Source organism: Ursus arctos, unplaced genomic scaffold, assembly GCF_023065955.2.
Source record: "Ursus arctos isolate Adak ecotype North America unplaced genomic scaffold, UrsArc2.0 scaffold_1, whole genome shotgun sequence".
In the NCBI taxonomy this organism is placed as follows: Eukaryota; Metazoa; Chordata; class Mammalia; order Carnivora; family Ursidae; genus Ursus; species Ursus arctos.
Genome location: NW_026622763.1, coordinates 10,290,331 through 10,313,471, shown reverse-complemented (window position 1 = coordinate 10,313,471; position 23,141 = coordinate 10,290,331). Strand labels below are relative to the sequence as shown.

The 23,141-nt window shown below is 39.8% G+C and overlaps 1 protein-coding gene across 22 annotated transcripts in view; it reads right to left on the bottom strand.

The window, feature by feature from the left end:
- The window catches only part of CLASP1 (cytoplasmic linker associated protein 1), a 265,789-nt gene that overhangs the window by 61,578 nt on the left and 181,070 nt on the right, over positions 1-23,141 (bottom strand). For 6 of the 22 annotated variants that reach the window (XM_057317072.1, XM_057317077.1, XM_057317069.1 and 3 more), the window contains 6 exons: positions 20,785-20,952; positions 14,955-15,062; positions 7,142-7,245; positions 5,202-5,225; positions 3,571-3,815; positions 1,701-1,764 (listed from right to left, as the gene is read on the bottom strand). In XM_057317072.1, the coding sequence (XP_057173055.1) occupies positions 1,701-1,764; positions 3,571-3,815; positions 5,202-5,225; positions 7,142-7,245; positions 14,955-15,062; positions 20,785-20,952 (713 nt within the window). Of the gene's footprint in view, positions 1-1,700; positions 1,765-3,570; positions 3,816-5,201; positions 5,226-7,141; positions 7,246-10,178; positions 10,242-14,954; positions 15,063-20,784; positions 20,953-23,141 lie in introns of all 22 variants that reach the window. The other 16 variants (XM_044388297.3, XM_057317121.1, XM_057317099.1 and 13 more) reach the window with 5 other exon arrangements.

The window sequence follows — 23,141 nt, the reverse complement described above, 5'->3', positions numbered from 1 at the left end:
AGCTAGCAAATATTAACTAAACTGAGACCTCCAAACTCACTGTACAAGAGCCTTCTGATGGAAACAAATTTCCTTCTTTATCCTCACATTCTGGTTCTGAATCAGCAATCTAGAGGTGACAGGTAACAGAAATTTCATCAATGCCCCATACCGCCTAATGTCCCTTATGCTCTAACTCTTATGAATCTTATGCTTAAAATCTTGTTAGGCTTTTTTTCGTTTGTTTGTTTGTAAGTAGGCTCCACGCCCAGCATGGAGCCCAACACAGGGCCCAAACCCACAACCCTGTGATCAAGACCTGAGCCGAGATCAAGAGTCAGACACTCAACTGAGTGAGCCACCCAGGCGCCCCCGTCTTTCTGCTTTTAAACACTATCTTAGAGAAAAATCATGATAATTATATCTCTGGATATCTGTGTGGCCCTAGAACTCAACCTTTCTCGGATTCTACTTATGTTGTTAATGTTAACCTTACTGTGAGGTTCATCACAGAAATTTTAAGACATGCTTCAAGACCAGTATTGAGGAGAACTGCTGTCTCCCACTACCCCTGCAGAAAAAAGAAAAGCCCCACATTCATTCTCCTAGGTTCCTGTAAGCATCTCAAAGAACAGGGGTCAAGAGCTGTTTTCTGTGTCCCTAGCCCAGAGTTAGTACTCAATGAGTGTTGAATGACTGGATGGAGCATGTCTGAGGAATGAGAAAGACAGGGCAGGAAAGGAGGTCACAATAACCGGCTAGACTTTCTGGCCATGACAGGTCTCTTTCTTCCCATAAGATTTACAAGAGACCATTTTTACTAGGAAAACTGTGGTCTGAGATCGTGAAATCCTGCACTGCCAAGCATGTGAAATTCGGTTATGCTGACTTAAGGTTCTACCAATTTTTGCACTTCCGTTTCTGTCCTTTATCCATCCTTTAAACTTGCCCAATAAACCATTCCCCCCGTTTTCTTTCTCTAAAAGCATCCAACTAGGATTCCTCCTAAATGAATGGTATTTGTTTCAAAACTAGACTCCAAGCAAGCTTCTGTAAAGGGTCGCTCTCACAGCACCACTCCTAGAAAGGGCCTGGGTCATAGTCAGCGGTGTTTTCCCCCCTGCAGGGATCCTCCCCCTCAGGCTCAGTGTTCTCCTTGGACCCTGGAAGTGTAGATGCCAGCTGGTGGCCACCATCCAGCAAGTTCTTGGGGACAGCAAAAGTCTATTTGGAGAAATAGCTTAACCTGGTTTTTCAATAAATCCATTACATAAATGCTTCTATTTTTCTATCTTGTCCTGTATAGACAAATTCTACAGGGGGTACAAAAAAAATAATCATATACTTGATTATCTTCTTCACTTCTGTTAAGTTAAAAAAAAAAAAAGGCATTGCATTAGAATATGATGTTTTATTCTAGCACCTAGCCCACTGTTTGGCTAATAGGAGTTACCCAAAAGCATCTGAATATGACTACATCTGATTCTTTCCATTAACTCTTAAAACAAACTTTATTTAGCTTATTTAGCTCCAAGTTTTATGGACATTTGAAGTTCCCAAGGAGTCGTTTTTAAAAGATATAAACTACTGCAGAAACCGGTGTTAAATCTGTAAGGTCTAAACTGCGCTATGGGGAAGTATCTCTCACTCTTAAGTAGTGTATTATACAGCTCACGTGGGCATGCAGAGGGGGCACTGGCAGGCACGAGTCCCAGACTTACCTTGCTGTGAGGGTCAGCAAACATTCGGGTGAAGATCTCACACAATCTTTTCAATTCTACTCGACTAGAGGGAATAAAATGGAAATGAATGAATGAACTTAGAATTTAATGAGTCAAAACTGAGATTAGCGAGAGCTCTTTTAAAACTAATCTTTATATAACAAAGCTTTAATCATTTTATTTACTTCATGATGAAATTAAGTAGAAATATAAAACCATGACAGATTGGCGCTCCACTTAAAATGAGGCAACTGAATCTCAGAGAGTGATTACCAAAGGTCACACATATGGGAGTGGCAAAGCCCCGAGCTAAATCCTGCTCGTTTCATTTGAGGTGTGTTTTCCACCTGCCACAGATGAAAGGCAATGGGATGAAGTGTAGGAAAAGCATGTGTTTTGGGGTCAGACAGACCTGGATTTCAATCTCCATTTTGCTACAAAGTACTCGGATGTCTTTAGATCTCTTATCAAACAAACGGCCGCAGGGAGGATTAAAGGAGGGAACGCTGCCTTCCTACAACCGCCTCCAACTGCAGAGACCAAGCAGACACTATCCCGTTGGTGCCCTTCGGCCTTTTCTGACCCTTACCTATACTACTGAGTCCCATTTTTCCTTCAAGGCTTGAATAAGCGTCATCATCTCTTCCCCACATCACCTCTGAGTAATCCCCCCTCCACACAGATGAGACAGTTGGTTCAATGATCCTTTAACGTGATTAACAATGCGATCTAGTGAGACCAATGCCAATCAAGAGATTTCTAGAGATTATTCAATGGATACTTGATGAACACTAAAAACCAAGAAACTGGGATCACCAGAATTAAGCAGATTCTTGAGGAATAATCATCTCAACAAATCATCCTCATTTTTTTTTTTTAAATCCTCACTTTGTGTTCAACAGCTCACTAGAGCATCAGAGACTACATGCATTTCAGAAGGCACATGACAAAACTTCTCAAGCCCTCTCGGGGAACATGCAACAGGTACGAATACGGCAAGGTGGAGTCAGACAGACCGGACAGGCACACTTACCGCACAGGGATCCACTAGTCAAAGCTCACTTAGCTGTGCAGAGCCTATGTGTGACCATAAACTGATCCACGCTCACAAGTTATCTTAGAAAAATTCTCCAAAGAATATCTGTATTTCAGGGATTCTAACTTGCCTAATTTTTCACAGCTTAACATCTCTGTAATTTTGGGATTCATCTTATAATCAAAGACATATTAGTACTGCCATGGTTTAACAAGCAGCATTTCTTCTTAGAGGGATATAAAATAGTGATGTGTCAACGGTGCCTCAGATTTGATGAGATATGTATAAACACATACTTTTTGGTATATGTGATATGTGCTCATTTTAGAAAATTTGTGAAATACAGAAACAAAGAAAAAAGCAAAAAAATCAACTTAGTAATAGTACTGGTACTACTTTAAAGTACTCCACTTTAGTATCTCATTACTATACACGTTCATAAGCTATATGTATGCATATTACTAAATTTTACTCTGAGACTGCTATGATTTTACCCACAACTCCAAAGTATAATGAACCATACCAACCTGCAGAGATGTTTTATTTTTTACCTAACTTGCAAACTGTATCCAGACTTCTCAAATAACACCTATCAGATAACTATGAACTGCAAGGGAACCAAATGTTTTATAAACCTAATAGAGTATTTGTCAGATATTTCAAAGTCTCTGGAAGGCAAAGACCATGTCTTAGCCAGCTTAGCACCTGCAGTGCCTGCCCCCACGCTTGGAACTCTGTAAGGACTCCATGAACGACAGAGAATCCACATAAACCACTGATGAGTGTAATATGGGACTTAAAACTTGGCTCACAACCTTGGCCTCTTGTCCTCACCTCAGTGTTCTTTGGCTCTTCAGTAAGTTCTGCAGGCCTAGAAGCCCTTCTTTCCTTTCTGACCAGTTGGAACTCGCACAGTGGTTGAGAACTTCTGCTACATCCTCGGTCTGCCGCAGATAATGGGGAATGCCACCATTCCTGGAGCCGTATGAGCGTTCAGAGCAAACACTCGAGGCATCACTGTTGGCGTCGTCGTCAGAGTACATCCCATACGGCTCATATCTCCTCCTCACAGGCTTCTTCTGTCAGATCCAACGAAGGTGGGGGTGATGAAGGAAGACAGGGGAAGGTGATATGACCGTGAGTCACACCACACAAAATCAACAACAGAGTTAAAGGTAAAAAGATACGCACGCACACACGCACGCACCGTGCTTTCCTGTGCTTACAGATTAGGGAAATAAGAACAGAAAAGCAGACATCCAGTCATGATAGTAAGTAACAGGCAGGGCAATCCATAGCAGAGACGGAAGAGTGTGGTCTCTAGTACGGTGTGCAGACTTCACAGTGAGGGACTTGGGTGGTAGTCCTGCCGCCACTGACCGGCGGAGGAACTTCAGAAAGCGCCTCGCCTTCCTGCCTCACTTTCCCTGTCTTTGAAATAAAATAATGCTACTTCTCACACGCTTGTTGGGAGTGTGTGTGAACTAACCTGGCTCAGCCCCTGCTACCCTGCAGGTATGTGCACCCACCAGCCCCCTCATAATCAAAAGCAATCTATCTTGAGCAGGGTCTGTGGGAAAATTTTTCGAATAGCCACGCTTCCTTAAGGAAGTCGGAAACTGAAATGTCAGAGACAGAGTAGCCCAAGAAAAAGGATGGTTACATTATCTGAACACAATCAGGCTTCCCTTAGACCCTTCATTTGTTTCTCTTACCCTGCATATAAACTGTTAAGTTAGACCTATAAATAATATAGCAACAGCTATTAAACTGATAAAATACAATCTTCCCTAAAAGAAAAAAAAAGTTAATTGGCTGAAACCATACAAATGCAATTTTCTTTCATCTTTTTTCTTTCTTTCTTTTCTTTTTCTTTCTTTCTTACTTTCTTTCTTTCTTTCTCTCTCTCTCTCTCTCTCTCTCTTTCTTTCTTTCTTTCTTTCACAAATGTAATTTTCTAGTATCTGGCCTGTCCATCCACCGTAACTTGCTCAGGACAGTTCTGCCTTATGCCTCTTGTCACAGCAGAGTTAGGAGTAAGCAGCACTTCCTTTCACTTTCAGAACTATCCTTGTTAGAATGATAAATTATAGGATCATCATGTATATATGTGTGTGTATATATATATATAAACTGATTTGTAAAATAAGAAAAATGTTGAATACATCCACTCATGAAGTAGTAATGACATTGAGTAGACACGAACTGGGTTAATAAAATAAAACACTGATAAGAGAAGGAGGAGAGCTGGACATTCAAAAAAAAAAAACCAGAACACTAAAACAGATGAGAGAGGGGACTGATTCCATCGCTAACAACAGCTTCACTAGACTCGACAAAATCATAATTCAGACCAGAATTTCTACATTACACTACATGGTTTGTTGCTTTCACTAGCTCCTAAAGGAAATATACTCGCAACAGAAAAAAATGAAGTTGTAAAACAAAAGTTAAAGCACTGGTACCTTGCTCCTGGAGTCTCCTAACAGCTGTAGGCAGGAAAATATTGAAGGATGGGGAAAAAGCATAGAGAATTATGTCAGAAGCATATGTGGGGATTGTTCTCGCAACAAAAGTGTACAGCAAAACATATCTGAGCAAACCAAAAATATAGGTTAGCAAGCGATTCATATCAAGCGAATAATAACAAAGAACGCTTTCACAATGGCATTTCCTAGCCCTTCCTACACCTCCTAGAAACGCCTTCCAGTACTCGCTACACTTCTTGCTATGCTAAAACTCTTCCCACACCACTGAGGTACATCCCGAAAGTCACCGTTAATTCTCCTGTCTGTTCCTACGCTAGATTCTGTCTGCCCCTGGGATTTTTACCCTGGGAGGCAAACACTGTATACCATTCCTGTGCTCTCGCTTCTGCAGCAGGTCACTCAGGGAGGCCAAGCAGCTTGGACAAAGAGTAATAAGGGCAGCCTGAGTGGACTGAGGGCTAGAGCTCAGAGAGAAGCCCGAGTCAAGGGAAGCCCAAGCTCAAGTTCCCAAGTCCGACTCTGCCTCCTAGAACTTTGTGCACAGTCCCTTGGACGGTTCTTTAAAGAACAAGGGAACTCCCCCGCCTTAACTGGAAGTCCCATTTAACTATGGGTTTTGCACATCCATCATTTCCCACCCCTCTGACCTCCTAATAGGGTCTCTGAATAAATAAGAGACAGATTTCAGTGCTGCAGCTTAGAAGGAAAAATAGCTTCACAGAGTTCTGTTCCAGCTCATGACTCTGAAGTCAAAGCCATGGTTAGAGCAATTATCCTGAATGCCAGTACCTGCCAGGAAAAAAGCCTTTGTACACAGAAGGCTGATGAATAGAGCTGGCCAGGCAGCCCTTGCTTACAGGAAAAGCATCGGGAGAGTGGCAAACTGCTTGCTCACAGTCACTTGTCAAAGAAATCTGACTGAGTGAGAATAAGTGAGGGCGACACAGGACGGGATGAAAGTGAGAATCCCGGTTAGCCACGGACTGCAACATTTTGATCAAATGAAAAACAAGGCTGGGTTTAAAACTTCTGGGTCTGAAAGGATGTTATAATACGTTTTTCATCAGAGAGACAATATATTTTAAAACAGCACAAGCAAGGCCAGAGATCAGAGAGTTCTAAAGAAGATCTATTTTAAATGCTGAGCACACCACCCAGAATATGCTAGAGGCAGTGTCACTAACCAGCTGAAATGCATCTTTAAAAAGCAATTGGACCACAAGCTGATTCGACCAGGGGGTGTTTCGCTATAACTACAAACTGAAGGACTTCTACACTTCATATTGTTGTTTTTGTTTAGATACTCCATTGTAATGATGCAAAAACATATTCCACCAGTGCTTTACATTCTGAGTTCATGGGCATTAAAATTTAGGAAAGTTTCCTTAAAGAAGGACTTAATGACTCATTTTTAAAGACAAACAAAGGTAAAATCGTATGGAACAACTAGTGTGGTCATGGAATCTATGCGAGATTCTCAAGCCACAAGCTCTGTTACCTACTATTATAACAGTATGTTTAGGCTATGCCATCGGAGCCTGTAAAGCAATAGAAGCAGGAGAATGAGAAAAGGAAACGCTGGAAAAAAAAAACCATGGAGAAAAAGGAAAAAAAAAAAAAAAAAAAGCAGCCCAATGACATCAGAGAAGCCCAATGTCATCAAAACTCCCTTGATACTGAGGAGCACAGAAGAAACACTTGATGCAAGTATTTTCTGCAGGGCCAATTTTCACTGATGTACAGGGATAAGAGTTTAAAGAGAAAGTGATAATAATATCAATTTACCCAGTATTTACACAATTTTACAGAGTGCCCAAGATGATTTAGTACCCTGATTTGGACGCGATTTTCTGTTAGGACAGAGAAAACTGTGGATGAATAAGTCAAAGAGATTCTGTGCACATTATGACTCTTACCAAAGCATCGGCAACGGCAGCTTCGAGGTCTGTACTCGTGCTCAAAACTCGCATGGCATTCACAGAGCCAGGTATTCTTCCTGCCTGGCCAAGCCCAAACCGGTCTATTTAACAAAAACAAAACCAAAAGATATGTCACTTTAATTCAAATTTTCTCAACTCTTTGCAAGGGCTCCTGCCTCTTCCCACCTACTGGACAGAGGCACTGGGACGTCTCTAGCCAATCTGAACTACCCTGCGCTTGCAGTTCTAACTAGACTTGTTTGCCGGCGGCAGAGGTTAAGTTGGTCCATATTTAATACTATCATGCCACAAGGCATCCTAACAACTGCAATGGCTCTTTAATGAGGTTTTATTTTTGAAAAGTGTTGAGACATGGGAGAGAGAGAGGTGAACTTATTATAGAAGTGAGCTGGGCTGTGAGCTGGGTCTTTTAATCTATTTAGTGTTCCTTCTGGAGGCAAGTGGCCCTGATGTTTGGTCAAACTAATTAGAAAGCTTCATGGTTTGACAAAAGAGTTCTAATGCAATGTGTAATAAAAAGTTAAAATTTGAAACAAATGTATTCAATTGATCCCTGCAAATTTTCATTAGTGTCATGACTGTTCGACTATCATTAACTGAGCTCAATTAATTTTTGGCATTTGTTCATGATGTCTGTGTCATCAAAGGTTATTTAAAAATCAGTTTATTAAAATTCTTCAATGATCATCACAAAAAGCTAGCATCTTCACTGCAAAACATTAATCATTCAGATAACATTAGTATACGTTTTTCCTGAGTCTCTCAAAGGATTTTCAAATGATAGTCTAAACATGTAAACAAAATGGATATGACCCAGAGAATTTAAAATAAATTTCAGCAGTTCCATTATTTTTAAGCCTGTTAAGGATCAAGGACAAGGAAGACTAGCTTTTTAAAAGTCCCATTACGTCAGGAGAGCAGCCTTCCTTAAGAAGAGCTGAGATTAAAGCTATTAACAGGAGAAAGTTCATAAAAATTATACTTCCTAAGTGTATCACACTATTTACTGGCAAACATTTCTTATTTAAAAGCTAATGTATTTTAAAAAAAAAAACCTTTGAAGAAAAATGTTAAGATAAAAAATGCTTTCTTTTTGTGAACAAATAAGACATTGTTTGGACAAAAAAAACAAAAACAAAACAAAACACCCTATTAGCCATATTCTCATAATGAAGCATTTAGAATAAAAGGAAAGCTAAATCTGTTTTACATGAATTGATCTTTCTTATAAAGTGATGTATATAAAACTCAAAATATGTAACAAGAGTTCTTTAGAAAACAAGAACTATAAAAGTGAGGTGTTACTCGGCTTTTTTAAAATGTCAGTTGCAAAAATTACACCTTCCAGCGCCACCAAAAGGGGAAAAAATTTAAAACACTGCTAACCAAAACGTTATACACAGTCATGAATTTTTATAAAGAAAAAAATAGTATGTTATACTATCCCCTTTTTTAATGCACTTGGTCATACTGTATGCTGTCTCAGCTGTTATGTTTAAAAGATGATTCAATGTGCCATATAAACTAAGAGACCACAAAGCAATTATAACTAGATCTCCTCTCCCTACATATATGTATATATTATCAGTTGACATGAAACAAGTGTAAATTTGAGATTTGCTGTGCATATGATTTTATACATGATCTTTGCTGAAGTCTTTTCTCCATTAAAAAAGGGTAGATAGTAAGGGATATATGAGTAACAAAATGAAAATAATTCAGTTGTAAGCCATTTAAAAATTACCCAGCATAAACTTAAAGAAAACGGAATCTAAGAAAATTAATTAAAAAAAAAAAAGTACATCTCATGCCAGCAATTCTTGCTCCAGGGATAATACTGATTTTTTTCAGACCCAAAATTAAAACTGTAAGAACAATCCAATTATTCTGTGCTTCCCAGATGCACACAGCTCCGCCATACACAGTGACTGCAGATCACGGGATATATAGCATAGATCATTTGAATTTCAAATCTGAAGGGGAAATGTTTGTCTGGATCTGAGCAAAGTTACAAGGCTTTTGTTTTCACCAGACCAAAATCTGTTCTACACTCGCTGCTCTGACGTTATTATGAAGCTCCATTTCCCAAGAGATGGATATGTGTGACTGTGCCCTCTGTCTGGCCCCCAATTTTCAGGGGACTGTACTCATTAGAGTGTACATAATAAAAAGCATAGTTCTCTTCACTTAGAGGAATCTCAGAGAAAATAACTCTGTGAACTGGTGACAGTTGTCCCCATCAACAGTCCGTGATTTAATACATAATGCCTTACTCAGGTGAGAAAACTGTAGTTAGCATATAAAAATGGTGTCAGTTAAACCCAGCAAACTGATGCATTTCTGTATGTTTACTTTTTGCCCCAATGGCTAACTGGGGAATTTCTGATATCATTAAAGCGGGCTGGGATGGAACATTTGGGGACCACAGGCTGCAAAGGCTACCTGCCGCCTGACCTGATTATCTGAATCGTGATCTTGTTTTTCTATAAAAGTTTTAGGACAAATATTTACACATATGAAATTATGCACACTAGGATTTGGAACATTTAGTAACTAAACAGTTCCACCAAGTAATTAGAACCTGACACTAAAATTAACATCAGTAATCAACACTTTTTGGGAGCAAAGCCTTTGGAAATGAAGACTCTGTTGGGTGACCTCCATCCCCCTCTTTCCCCACAGGGACTTTTCAGGATACCTATTTCGGGTGGCTGTTCTCCTGAGGGAAGGAGTAAAAAGAGGGGAAGAAGCCCCTCCCCGTGTTTTTGTTTTGTTTTCACATAAACATGAACACTGGAGAAATGATGTTGTCAAACAGGCTATAAAGCATCTACGGCCTATTAACAGAACCATAAACATTCAACAACTTAAAAAAATCAAAGCACATTGGGGAAAACAAATATGAAGTGCATACATGCCAAGTGCTAGCCAACACTGATGAAAACAAATGCTAAAATGGGTGTGAAACTGGAACATATGAAGAAGCCAAGTCATGCAGTTAGCACTTGTTCACCTGACTGCCCAACAGATTCAGCAGTGGAGAGGGCACTAGTGGACCTGGAATGACGTCGAGAGGCTGCAGGTAAAAGGAACGGCAACACCCACAGGATTAACACAGAAGTACCCGAGACAGGAAATGCCACAGTCCAAAGGGAACGCACGGACTGCTCCCCACGAGGCCATGTTTTCTCATGAAAGGAAATGATGCTGGAAATGAATGGAGAGCACGTGCCAAGCCCCAAACGCTACGGCAGCCTGCTGGCTCTCACTGGGCTAGCACACACACAGGCACGACAAAGGCACTCTTTGCGGTGTTCCTTAGGCACCACCTGAGCTCAGACTCCAGGTTTATATTCACGCCACGAAGCCTCAACGAGCCATAATGGAAATATGCAACATGAAGGACGTCAGGAGTCACAGAGCACTGTCCATATACCGAGTGGAACAGCAGTAGAATGGATTATTTACTCAGCTCACGAGATGCCTCATCGGTACGTGATGCATACGCAACCATGCACCAAAAACAAAAAGCATAGAAGTTCATCATGTTATCTGAACAGAAATAGAATGAAATCACGAGAAAGGGGCTCAACAAAAGAAATTCTGTGTTCCCCCCAATTTTTGCTCTGACTGTTGTACGAATATCCTAATTATCAATGAACTTAGTGATTAACTGCTGGAAATTCAGTTGTAACAGGGTTAAGGAGCCTCCTTGGTGAGGCATTCGCAGTACTCTGGTTATGCACAACCACTCTGTAATGCCGCTGGGGGCAAATCCTGGTTAGATCACAACCAGCTGGAGGACCTGAAGCCAAGCGCGAAATCTCTCTGTGTCTCAGTTTCCTCAGCTGGAAATGGTGCTAAAAATGGTACGTACCTCTTGGGAGTGGAGAGAGTTGCAAGAGATCAGACACAGAGCACTTAAAGCAGTGCCGGGCACTGAATAAATGGTGGGAGCAACAGTAGCGGTGCTGCTGGTGCTGGCCGTGGCAGTGATGGTTACCAGTAAACTCCAATTTATATGTCTACGTTAAATATTACTTTATTAGCAAATATTCATAATAAGCATATTAATTCAGCAATCTGAGGAATTATATACTAAACTCCGTCCACATATAGAAAGAATTATTTTCAGAAAGAACCGTAAAATAGGCTTGGTTCAAAATACGAATTTACTGAACAGAGTGCCAGGCAATATATGGCTTTTCCTTACCTCTGGGAAAAAACCCCAAAAGACGGTATGCTTATAGTCATTCCTCTGAAAAGAACATGATGGTTTACCACAGAAAATTCACAAGGTTTAACAAAGTAATATCAAACAGTGCTACTTTTCACCCATGCTACTAGAGTGCAGTCTCCTGTACACGTGAACACTTTCATTTCATCATAAAATACCCGAACCTCAAACTCTTCAATATAATTTTTTAAAGATTTTTTTTAAGGTAATCTCTACATCCAATATGGGGCTCCAACTCGCAACCCCGAGATCAAGAGTCACATGCTCTACCGACTGAGCCAGCCAGGCGCCCCTGTAATTTTATTTTTTTAAGCTCATGTCACTTTATGAAAATGCACATTATCTGTGGTACAAGTGGTATTAAATAGCAAAGGTTACCTGGTCGACAAGAACAAATTTTTACCAGCTTGCAAAAGGAAAATTTCTAACTCAAGACGCACAAAAATAAATTGGTAATCTCTAAAACAGATACAAAATAATCACTTTCCTTACATAAGGAAGTTGACAAAACACGTTGTAAGGGTGAAGCATACCATTTACTGAACAACACATCAGTACCATATCCTGGTGGTTTAAACTGCAAATAGCTCTTAAGCAATACCTGATGGTGCCTTAGAAAGTTGTCCTTTGGTTCTGTTTCAACAGACTATTACAGTAAATCTGTCATGTAATGAGTCCTTTGTCACGTTCTCAAGTGAACACCCATCAATGGAATCCAAGGCGGACCCACTTATGTCAAAGCCTGATTTACAGCAGAGCCCTTACTTTCCCTTAAAAGTTGTCACTGTAACCATATACATATTCATACCATGAAAATGGTCCAAAATAACTCTGCAATAAAAACTCAAACATAAAACCGATATATAATCACCAAAGTATAATTATTTTCACACACACACCCCCATTTCAAACTGAAGGCTGGCTATATAAATTGATCCGAAGGGGCACTAACAGCACAAAATCTCGCTAATTTACAGAAGGGGTGGGAAACAATCATTAAACTGAATGAGGAGGAGGAAACATCAGTTGTCTGAAGGGCACAGTGAGTTCCCCTGGGGACCACCTTCGGGGACTCATCTATGAATTCCTAGGTCCTAACTCCAAACCTGGAGATCATAATTGATCAACATTGCTGGACACTTTCTCTGTGCTTAAGCCTAGAGAGAAAGCATTTAATACATTTCAGAGGAACAAATGAAAGACACTAAACTACCAAAACTTTCAAATGAGGCCGGGAAGCAGCCATGCTTTGAAGTCAAAGGACTGGACTCAAAACCTAGCTCTACCACCTAGCTGTGTGACCTTGAGAAAGTGGCTTACTCTCTCTACATCTCTGTTCTGTCATCCGTAAAAAAGCGATGACAGTAACACCTGTCCCGGAGGGTGAACAGGAGCCACGAGGGGTTGCGCCTGCTCAGACTGTGCCAGAATGCACAAGCACTGCTCTTGTTCTCATTGGATAAAAGTTTTATGGACAGATTTAACCCAAGGAGGCAAAGGGCGCGTGGCATAAAAATTCAGCTGAAAAGATGTTAACTATGGCCCTGACCACAACAGAAGATGTGTGCCAATGCTAGTTTGTTCGGAAGAGGAAATATCTGCATCCACATCTTCTGTCCTGGTAGGAGCTGTTGTACATTTCACCATTCTGGGTTGTCACCAAGAAAGATACTTATGCAGAGCCATTTTGCCAAAGAAAGTGAAAATCAGACTAGATCACTCAAGTACTCAGGGTTCAATTAGGAGCTCAAGAATTCAGCACACCTTCCCTGGTCCACTGACCACATGCTGGATTGGATTACAAAGGCTGCTTCCATGGACAGAAACAAAAATACCAATACATGTATGAAATAAAAACACAGAATTGCCTAAGAGACCAAATAACCAATAAATAGACTGAATCGTTCACTTATATAACGGGTTTAGAAGGCCAAATAGTCAGCAAGGATGCAGAGATACACAGCCTTAACTTAAAAGGAAAAATCACCAGTTCATTCGGAAAAAAAAAAAAATCATCATTGCCACCCCTGATTTGTTGAGAATTCTATTCTGATGCTTCAGATTGCTGTGGAATAGCTGATGTGTACGAGGTAAGTCACCCCACTTGGGATCTCCTGGTCATCAGGTAGACTATTCTCACTAAGTCAAGGGACTCCTCTGGCATGGCTTTAACTGCATATAGGACAGCAGGTCAAAAGGAAGTATATCTAGATTTTGATTATGGATACTGATGGGATAAAAGGATATCAGGAAGAAGTATATGACATTAGGAGCAGAGAGAGGCAACTATTAAGACTGTGTGTTTCTGATCTACCGTCCACTTTCTGGAGTGATATTTTTATATTTGAAAGACCAGTTACATAATCGGAGTTGAAATAACAGACTGCTGCAGACCATAATTCCATATAACAACTTCAGGCCTAGGCCTAACGTTCTAAAATGATTTCCACCTGCTAGGCTTATCAAAAGGAAAATATACAGTTTTACAGCAAGTAATATGGCAAAGAACTGAAACACAATTACTGGAGAATACAAAATATTTTTTTTGTGACAGTGTGTGTTCTTTCTAGAGGTCTCTAGGGGTTAATAATTTGCACTAAGAGGTGTATGTCCATTTTAGACTATCCAAACTAAAAAGAAAAGGCAAACACGATATTCCATAAAGGAAATGGGTTTCTCTGTCGGTTTTTCTCGAATCCTAAAAACTGTGAAAATACAACCTCTGGCTGTAAGAAAGACTGAGGCTGGCGGATGAGCAGCTCCAATGGCACCTGGCTGGGGGCTGAGACATGGTTATATACCACCTTATGGCGACCAAATACCGTGAATTTCCGCCCTGGGAGGGCATCAGGTCACTGCCTTTAAATAGCCTATTGAGCGCAGGAAGAATGAAAGTACCTGCTTAGTTAACAACACTGTGAAGTCGTGCATTGTGCTGCACACCTAAGCGGTTTATCGAAAAGCTACTCTGGGCTCGCTTTAGGAGGAGGCACTGAAACGACTCACTTCACAAAAAAGCATGGCTAATACCTTCATCCATGCAGCTTTTTAATGATCACCCCTCAACGGAGCACACTGCATTTCGTAGACGTTACCGCGGTTTTATTTTTCTCCACCTTTGAACTGAATCATGTAGGGCCTGATATTGGGTACAATTAAAAACAAATTGTCGAAATTCAATGACAAAAGATAACACTTTGCATTTGCTCTACTTTTAAGAAGCAATTCACTTTCACTGAGCATCCCCTTATGTTAGAAGCGACCACGCAGATGGGCTTGCCTGCCAGCAAGTGGTCACAAATGGCAACGGCACAGAGTGAAGTGGTGTTTTTTTCCTCCAAAAACTGGAAATGGCCAAACTTCAAGCATGCAGAAGGGGAGGGGCGGGGGGAACAACAGAGGGTAACTAAGGAAGAGGAAAGAGAGAAGAAAGGATCACAAGGACAGCAGAGGAGGGAGAGAGCAGGTCATTCCACCTGGCGGTGTGTGGGACAAGCATTTGGAGCAGGGCAAGGAACTCTGCTCCGAGAGCCAGCGCCTACGTGTACTCACCGAGTGGAGGAAAGCCCCGAGCGGGGCTCGTATCGCGGCTGCTCTCACAGCTGGTATTACGGCTGCACCCCTGACTCATGCTGGGTCGAGGGATACGGCTGCTCCGTGCTAGTGTGCAGCATGAGGGGTTTCAGAGAAGGTGAAGAAGTTTAATGAAGACACAAAAACTCACAAAACGTCAGTCACATTCCGTTAACGTAATCATGACATTGTCCGCGCTGGGGGGGTGGGGGTTTGTGAGGACTATCCTTGCCGAGGCCTCGCTGACTGGCGTGCTGACGACAGGAGAGGGCTTGCGTGAAAACTTGATTATGCTCAAGGTTTCGGAAAGCTGTGGGGTTTTATATGGAGCTGAAATCACACCTAAACCTAAGAAATGAAAAGAAAGCTTTCCAAAGAGCAAACTGGCACCAGGAGATCCAAGAGCAAACTCTTTTAGAAAATGATCAGTTTTTATGGCTTTAGCAAACTGGCCCGATAAGATGATAAAAGACTAAAGCCATTTTCATACACCCTGTGTTGTTAGAAAGATAATTTATTTTGGATTAAAAACAGAATAAAGGCTCTAGTCACTGAACTCCATGAACTTACCTAAGTCAAAGAAAGAAGGTTCGCTTCTCTCAGCCTGGGCTTCTTTACAGAGAGAAGTTCTAAGGACTGACAAAGCTGGAAAACCTACCCGCTTCGAGTAACTATCTAGATGCTCCAAACATATTTAATTATCTAAACCAACATGAACAGAGTTGGGACTGCTATCCCTTTATTTACTGGTCCCAACATTTCATTCTTGCTTTTTCTGTGGGAATCCAAACAGATCAGTCTGCGGCCGCTACTCAAGCACCTTCACTTATACAGCCTTACACACGAGTCTGTCTATGGTATGTGGACTGACAAATCCCAACACTCATGTTAAAAGATCCCTCTGCTGACCTAAGAATGGCCAATTACTGTATGATTATCTGTGGGTAATTTTATACTCATGTTACAAAACACTGAGAAGACAGAGTCACATGAACAGCTTAAGGTCTAACATAACTTGGCCATAAAGCTCAGAAAAGACCATGATGCTTTTGTTTTCTAATTTAATTTGAGGAAACAAAGACCCAGTACTGGCAAAATACTCAGAAATGACTCTGCATACTGAATGTGTGTAGCCACCTCTGTAGTAGTTGGTGGGACGATAAATATGTCCATCTTGAGTGGATCTACTCATTCTGGACCGGATAGAAATGCCTTTCCTGAACATTCTGGAAAAAGTAAACTAGACTCACGGATGTCAAGTCAGCCACGTTTACTATACTGTAATTAGCAGGGCCTATTATTTCAGAGCCAAGGTGGATTTACAGCATGACCAAACTGTAAGAAGAATGTCTTCCAAACCGGAATCATGAAATTCCCTGACAAAGAAGAATACGGGAGTGAGACACCAAACCAACTTCCTCCTATGGTCTCTGCTCAGTGCTAGAGTTACATCGGACCCCACAGTTACATAAGAGATGTCCAAATGCTTAGGTCTGCACTGGCAAGCAAGGAAACAATCAAGCGCAGGAATGCAATGGGAGCCATCTGTCAAAACGGGGCTTCACCTGGGATTGTCTAGTAATTCCTAAACTCGTCTTCACCTTGCCACATGACATGGAGGTCCTGGGTTTTTGCTCAAACTAAGCACTGACTATGTAATCAGCAATTCTTGATAATAATTCTGAACAGCTCCTATGATGAGGGCAGAAGCACAGGGGCTAAATTAAAAAACCCTTTAAAAACTAGGGAGCATCCACTGACACCAATATGTGAGGAGGTGCCTAGAACCTACGAAGTAATGCGGCTTATCCCCAGAGGATCAATAGCACATCTCATCTGTGAAGTGACCTCTCCAGTTCCTCGCTAACTCACTGGTCCAGCCACGTTGCCTGTCTCAGGCTCCCCTTAGGAAGATAGGGAGAAAGAGTCCCATCATTTAAATGAGAAGGGTACCGTGAGATAAGGTACACAAGTGAGTACCTCTGAGCTCCTTGCTGAAAGGCAGACAGGAAAACCTTATTTCACTACCCACTCTGAAACAAACAATCGGAAATAATAAAGACAGTCCTGATAAGTGTTTCACACATGCACATGCTTAAGTTGAGCATTTTCTTATAACTCTTGCCTGATCCCTTCTGTTACCCTGCTTCCACTCCCTCCCTTAAATAATACACATGCTACAGCAATGGGAAATCTCTGCTCTCTCTCTCGCTGAGCCTGCTTTGTGAATACGAGAGCATGAAAAGAGATAAGCGGACACAATCTCAAACAACAACATGCATAATTCTTAAGGTTTACCCTCCTTAGTATTTCAGCCAGAGAAAGTTTATTCACCCCTTGGTGCTGACTGGCTTCCTTAACACAGGCTAGCGGTAACATACATGGAAAGAATTCTGTTTACAAAATTTGTAAACATCTGCCCACAGTTGCCCCACACCATATTAAAGGACATCTAGTGGTGACAGCAACCGTTCAAATGCTGGATAATTTAAAACACGAGAGGAGTACTGGCCACTTCTAGTACAACTTCCAAAGACCACTGTACAAGGAGGATTCTTAGTAAGTATATCAATAAATGATTTTTATAAGGACAAATTGATTAGATAAAGCTAAAAAGCAATATATCAACGCAGCCTCTTTCTGGAGTGCCAAAACTGACTGTTCTCTATGAGAATATATAATGTGAAGACATAACAGAAGAGGAAGAGCTGATGAAGACGTGCTTGCTGTTTGAACTTTCTGAAAGCAGTATTCTTCGGTGGTTCTGAAGTCCTGTGCTCACAGCAAAGGCCAGGAAGCCTTGAAAACCCATCTGATTGGCTTTCATTTCTTGAGATACACTCTACCTTTATAGTATTTAAACCCGACTTTCGCCTTTTAAGGAAGGGATGGATCCTACCAGAACTCACATCAATAGCAAAAGTACAAAAGGAGTAAGGAGCACTGCCATGAAATGTCTCTACAGTCTGGTTATTTTCATGTTGTGTTGTAGTGGTGGTGTGCACACAGCAGTCTAATTTAACAGGTGACACTGATTACTATTAATATTTGCTTCTTTCAAAATATTTTAACCAGATGTAAGCTGCCAAAAATAAAAATTTTTTATAGTCTTTTCAAGAGATGAGTGGAAGAAGGAAACTAAAAGCATACTTCCAAAATATAACTGCTATAGATAGTAGCTATTTATAGGACTTTATTATTCATCAAAAACAGAATAAAACCCCCAAATCAAACAATTTACAATCTATTCTGTTTGGTTGAACAGTTTATGAAGGAATAAACTGCCAAGATAAAAAGAGACCGGTAGGGTTTTATTTTGTTTTTTAGTTATACAACAGGAATTATATCCTGTTTTGCTTAAGAAAACTTAAATGCTAAAGAAGAAGAGCTTTGGTGTCATTTTTACCACAGATGAGGCATAACTGAACCAAACACTTTTTGTAGGTAATTTGTAGAATTAATTCTCAGTGCAAATTCCAGGCCCAGCTTAGCAATGATTAAAACTATTAATTGGTTTGGGACAAAAGAAAATATTCTTAAAAGACGCTTACCCCTTCTTTGAATATTTATATTTAAAGTTGCTATATAATGAACCAAATGTTTACAGACACATAGGCACATACCCAGTATCTACTAAATGATCACAACAATGGACAATCTGCTGCTAAAGATGCTATGTATCTGACACCCTATAAAATGGAATCTCTCGGCAGTACTACAGGAAGAAGTGGGAAGATGTACTTGATTCATTTATCTATCTTTATATCTGTGTTATTCTCACCATGTGCAGAAATTTAAATAAAATATCTTCTTTAACAGAACTGTAGGTTGGCCTCAAAGCTTTACACATTACTAATCCCCTAATGAGCATCAAGGAAATAACTTTGTCCAAAATACTATTTCTATAAGAACTCTCTGGAAGAGAATAGGTTCCCATTGAGTTTTTACTGATGGATGATGTGTCACAGTACCTTGTAAAGGCTTAATAAATGCTATCTTTTCAACTATTCACAACACAAACTTCCTAGTTAAAACCATGGAATACCAGGTCCTAGAGTTATATTAGGCAACCTAGGGCAGTTTCTTTCCCAATTTCAAGAAAAAGGTAAAAATGGCAACTTCAATAATATAAAAAGTCAAATCCCAAAAAGATAAGAATTTTTAAAGGTATGAAACTAATCTGGATTGCCAAGAGACGTCCTATACATTTAGTTAACTACCAAAAAGGGACAGCCAAAACCTCATGACTAAATATGAAATCAAATGCATTTTCCAAACAAAACTAGATCCAAACACATATGTTACAGGCTCAAATCTGAAATTTAGACATTCTAGTCATGATACTTTCCCTGGTGTATCCACATAACTTGTTATTGCTGGATCAAAATAACTTGTCAGCTCAGGGACCACGCTATGTAATGCCAACAGAAAGTTGGGATCATGTAGAAATTTCTCACTTGCTTTGGAAATGTCAGTCAAATCAACTCCTATCCATTCTACCTCTTAAATATGTCCCCCTCCCCACCTTCTCGTAGCTCAGGTGGCCTTCAAGGACTTTTAGAAGCGGCACCCTCCTAGTCCCACTGCTCTCCTCTCCCATCTCACCCTAACTTCCTTTGCTGCAGCCAAATGAATTATCTATGATTCCCATAGCACACTGTGCTCTCTCCCATCTGACTGTTTCTGCACACACTCCTCTCTGCCCTAGAACACCTTTCTCCTCTTCTCCCCACCCTGCCTAACCCTACCTTACACATCATCAAAAATGGACCTATTCTGGCAAGCTTCTCCTCTCCCGGCAGACTGGGGTAGGCAAGGGCCCTAAGACACTCCTTTCCTATGGTCCCAGAGCACCATACCACAGTATCTGTCGTACTATCTTACATTTCCACCCCTAAGACCACAAGCTCTTTGAAAATCAGAAGCTGTATCTGTTTTATCTTCTGATCCTAAGGTTTAACAAACTGCCTGTGCATCACAGGAAGCATTCAAGTAAAGTTGGTGATGAGATAAATAAATGAGAAAGAAAAGCCAACAGGGCTTAAGAATATAGTAGTACTCTGATTTCACATTAACAGATTTTTACCCTTAGAAAACAGTAAAAATTTAATAAAGAGTATGAACACAGATTTCTCATAATATATTACAGAAGATGTCTTTTATATTAAACAGATTATATATAAATTAGATTTGAATAGAGTAAGCTGCTGAGAGTAATTCATATAATTCTACACACTGTCACAAAGAAACTAAATTCTACAACACAAAAATATTATATATTTGGTTTTCATTTGTTCCTAGTTTTCATGTTTGAACAATACTACGTCAAAAGTAACTATACCCGTTCTTTGACCGTAAGTACCACTCATTAGGTTAGAGAAGATCAAAATCAAAATATACGTGGACCCTACAAATTACTTTTGAAAACATATATAGATTAATGGCTACTTATTGCTAATCCATGAAAGAAAGATGAAAAGCAACACTGCTTCTAATTGTGAAGGAGACAATCCTGCCCACTCCCCCAATTCTAACGTTTCGTTAAATGGCTCTAAAACACAAAAGCCCACAGTGATGTAATTCTTTTCCGTCTATCTGAATGGTGAGGCCCACGTATTTTTCGGTTGTAATTCAAACCTAAACATGCCATAATCTGTAAAAAGCACAAATCAGAATGTCTTTTTAACACAAAGTGACAGCCTCAGTTCAAACACAGATCTCTATTTCCAACATTAGACAGTCATTTACATTATAATAAAAATTATGACCAAGTTGGGAATGATGTTTTGAGGTCTTTGAGAATCCTTACCTAATCCTATTCGGTTTGGACTTGTTTCTCGGCTACATCCCTGACTCCTGGGAATTTTGCTTCGTTTTTCTGAAGAGGGGGTCACAGGTGGGCCTCTTGAGGAACCCCCAGCAAGGCCACCATAACCACTTCCCAACAATTTCCCTGGGGAACTTGACCGGCTGCCAGCTAAAAATGAAACAAAACAGAACTGAAGAATGGCTGTAAATCAAGGAATAAACTATAACAATTTCAGAAGTTAATAAACACATTAGTTTGGCTCAAATACTTTTACATAAAAATGTTTTTTTTGTTGGTGGTAGTACTTTTTTTTTAAATGGAGCATAAAAGAACATTATCATAAAAGAATGTTTATACAAAGAAGAATTCCAGGTGGAGTTCTACAAAAATGACAGTGAAATTTCTGATTCAAAGAGCAGGCTGAGTACAAATAGCTCCCTGTTACACAGCAAATTTCTACAAATAATCACAAAGGTGTTTGTTTATTGTTTCGTTTTTTTATTCTATGAGAGTTTATATGCAAAAAATTTTAAGTATAACCACAGGAAGAAGAGAATTATAACAGAAGTTTCTTGAACATTAGGGGAAGAAAACAGATCCAAGAACATCCCATTAATTTAACAAATGGAAGAAAAGGAGGCAGGAAGATAACTAGAAACATGGTAAATAAAAATCACAAAATAAAATGGTAGGAATAAACTCAAACATATCACTAATCACAACAAATGTGGCCAGATTAAATTCATCTATTAAAAGACAGAGATTCTTGGATTGGCTTTAAAAAAAATGAAAATCAACTGAATGTTGTTTATCATAAACAACATACCTAATACAAAACAATAAAACAGAATGAAACGGCATTAAAAAAAGGACGAAGGATATATCATATTGATAAAAGAATCCTTGTCAATGAAGACATAATAACCATGAACCTTTATGCTCCAAGTAACACAGTCTTGAAATATAAAACATAAAACTGATAAAAATATAGGGAGAAATTCAGAAGGCCATAATTATTAATGCACCTCTAAGAAAAATAACAACTAATGAAACTAATAACGAATATACCTCTCTGAAATTGACAGAACAGTCAAAATTATACAGATATGTATAAACACATGTCCCCCCCACACATACATACAACAAACAGAAGACATTCTTTTCACTTTTCCACACATATTATAAAAACCGACTATGTACTAAGCTTCAAAGGAAATCTCTGAAATCTACAAAAGTAGAAATTACATAGACCACATGCCCTGAGATGTACACAAGAGAATTAGAAATGAAAAACAAATCATATAGTTTTATAAATGAATAAGTGGCTGGATAGCTATATAACCATTTCTCATGAGACAACTTTCTTTCTTAAAGAAAACAGCAAAAAATTTAAAGATCACATCAATACACCGAAATGGCGGTCATTTACTTAGACCACTCTCCTTAAGTAGAGAAGGCAATAAAATTCTCAAACATAAAGTGCATGTTATTATGTACCAGAAGAGAATGAAGCAGAGATAAAAACCCTTAAAGTAACACTTAACCTGGAAACACACACACACACACACACACACACACACACACACACAGAGCCCTCCATCGTTCAAATGAATCATTAAGGTGACCAGTCACAAAAATTAGGATTTTAAAATGACAGCTACAGTTTAAAGCAAAATCCACTATAAATCACTGGTACGCATCACTATGAAGAACCTGTCTCAGGATTTATTAATCTTGCCCATAAACTCTGAGCACCCAACTGAACTATTAAGCTGTGTAAAAGGAGAAAAGAAATCCATTCCAAACTCTAGAATTTGAGCATACAGAAAAAATGCAGAAAGATTAACTAAGCTCATAATAAACAGAGAAATTAATACTGTGCAAGGAACATGGGACATGGGGTGAAGGAGAATGCAAAAAAAAAAAAAAAAAAGCAAGAAGAGAAACGGCTTACCACCAGCAGGATTAGCAGATCTGGATCCTTGATTATGAGAGCAGACCAAAGGACAGGCAAAAAGTGGATTAAAAGACAATAGCACAATACAGAAGGTCAGCATGCAACACAACACAAATGTCTCTGTTCACAAACACATTAGCAAAATAGCTTTCTCTTCTAGGTCTTTTTCCTCTTAGTCTACTTTGGTACTTATTTTATTCATATCATACTCTATTCAGCATTCATTTCAGGTCTGTTCATGAAACACTTAGGAACCTACACTGTGCCAGGTCCAGTGCCAGGTGGAGGAGATGCAGAGAAGACAAGCATCTTGGCCTCTGGGAGTACAGCTCCTCTCTAGTTCTGAGCAGGCTGAGAGAAGTGACGTATCCTACTTGTTTACGTATCCCTACCACCTTAA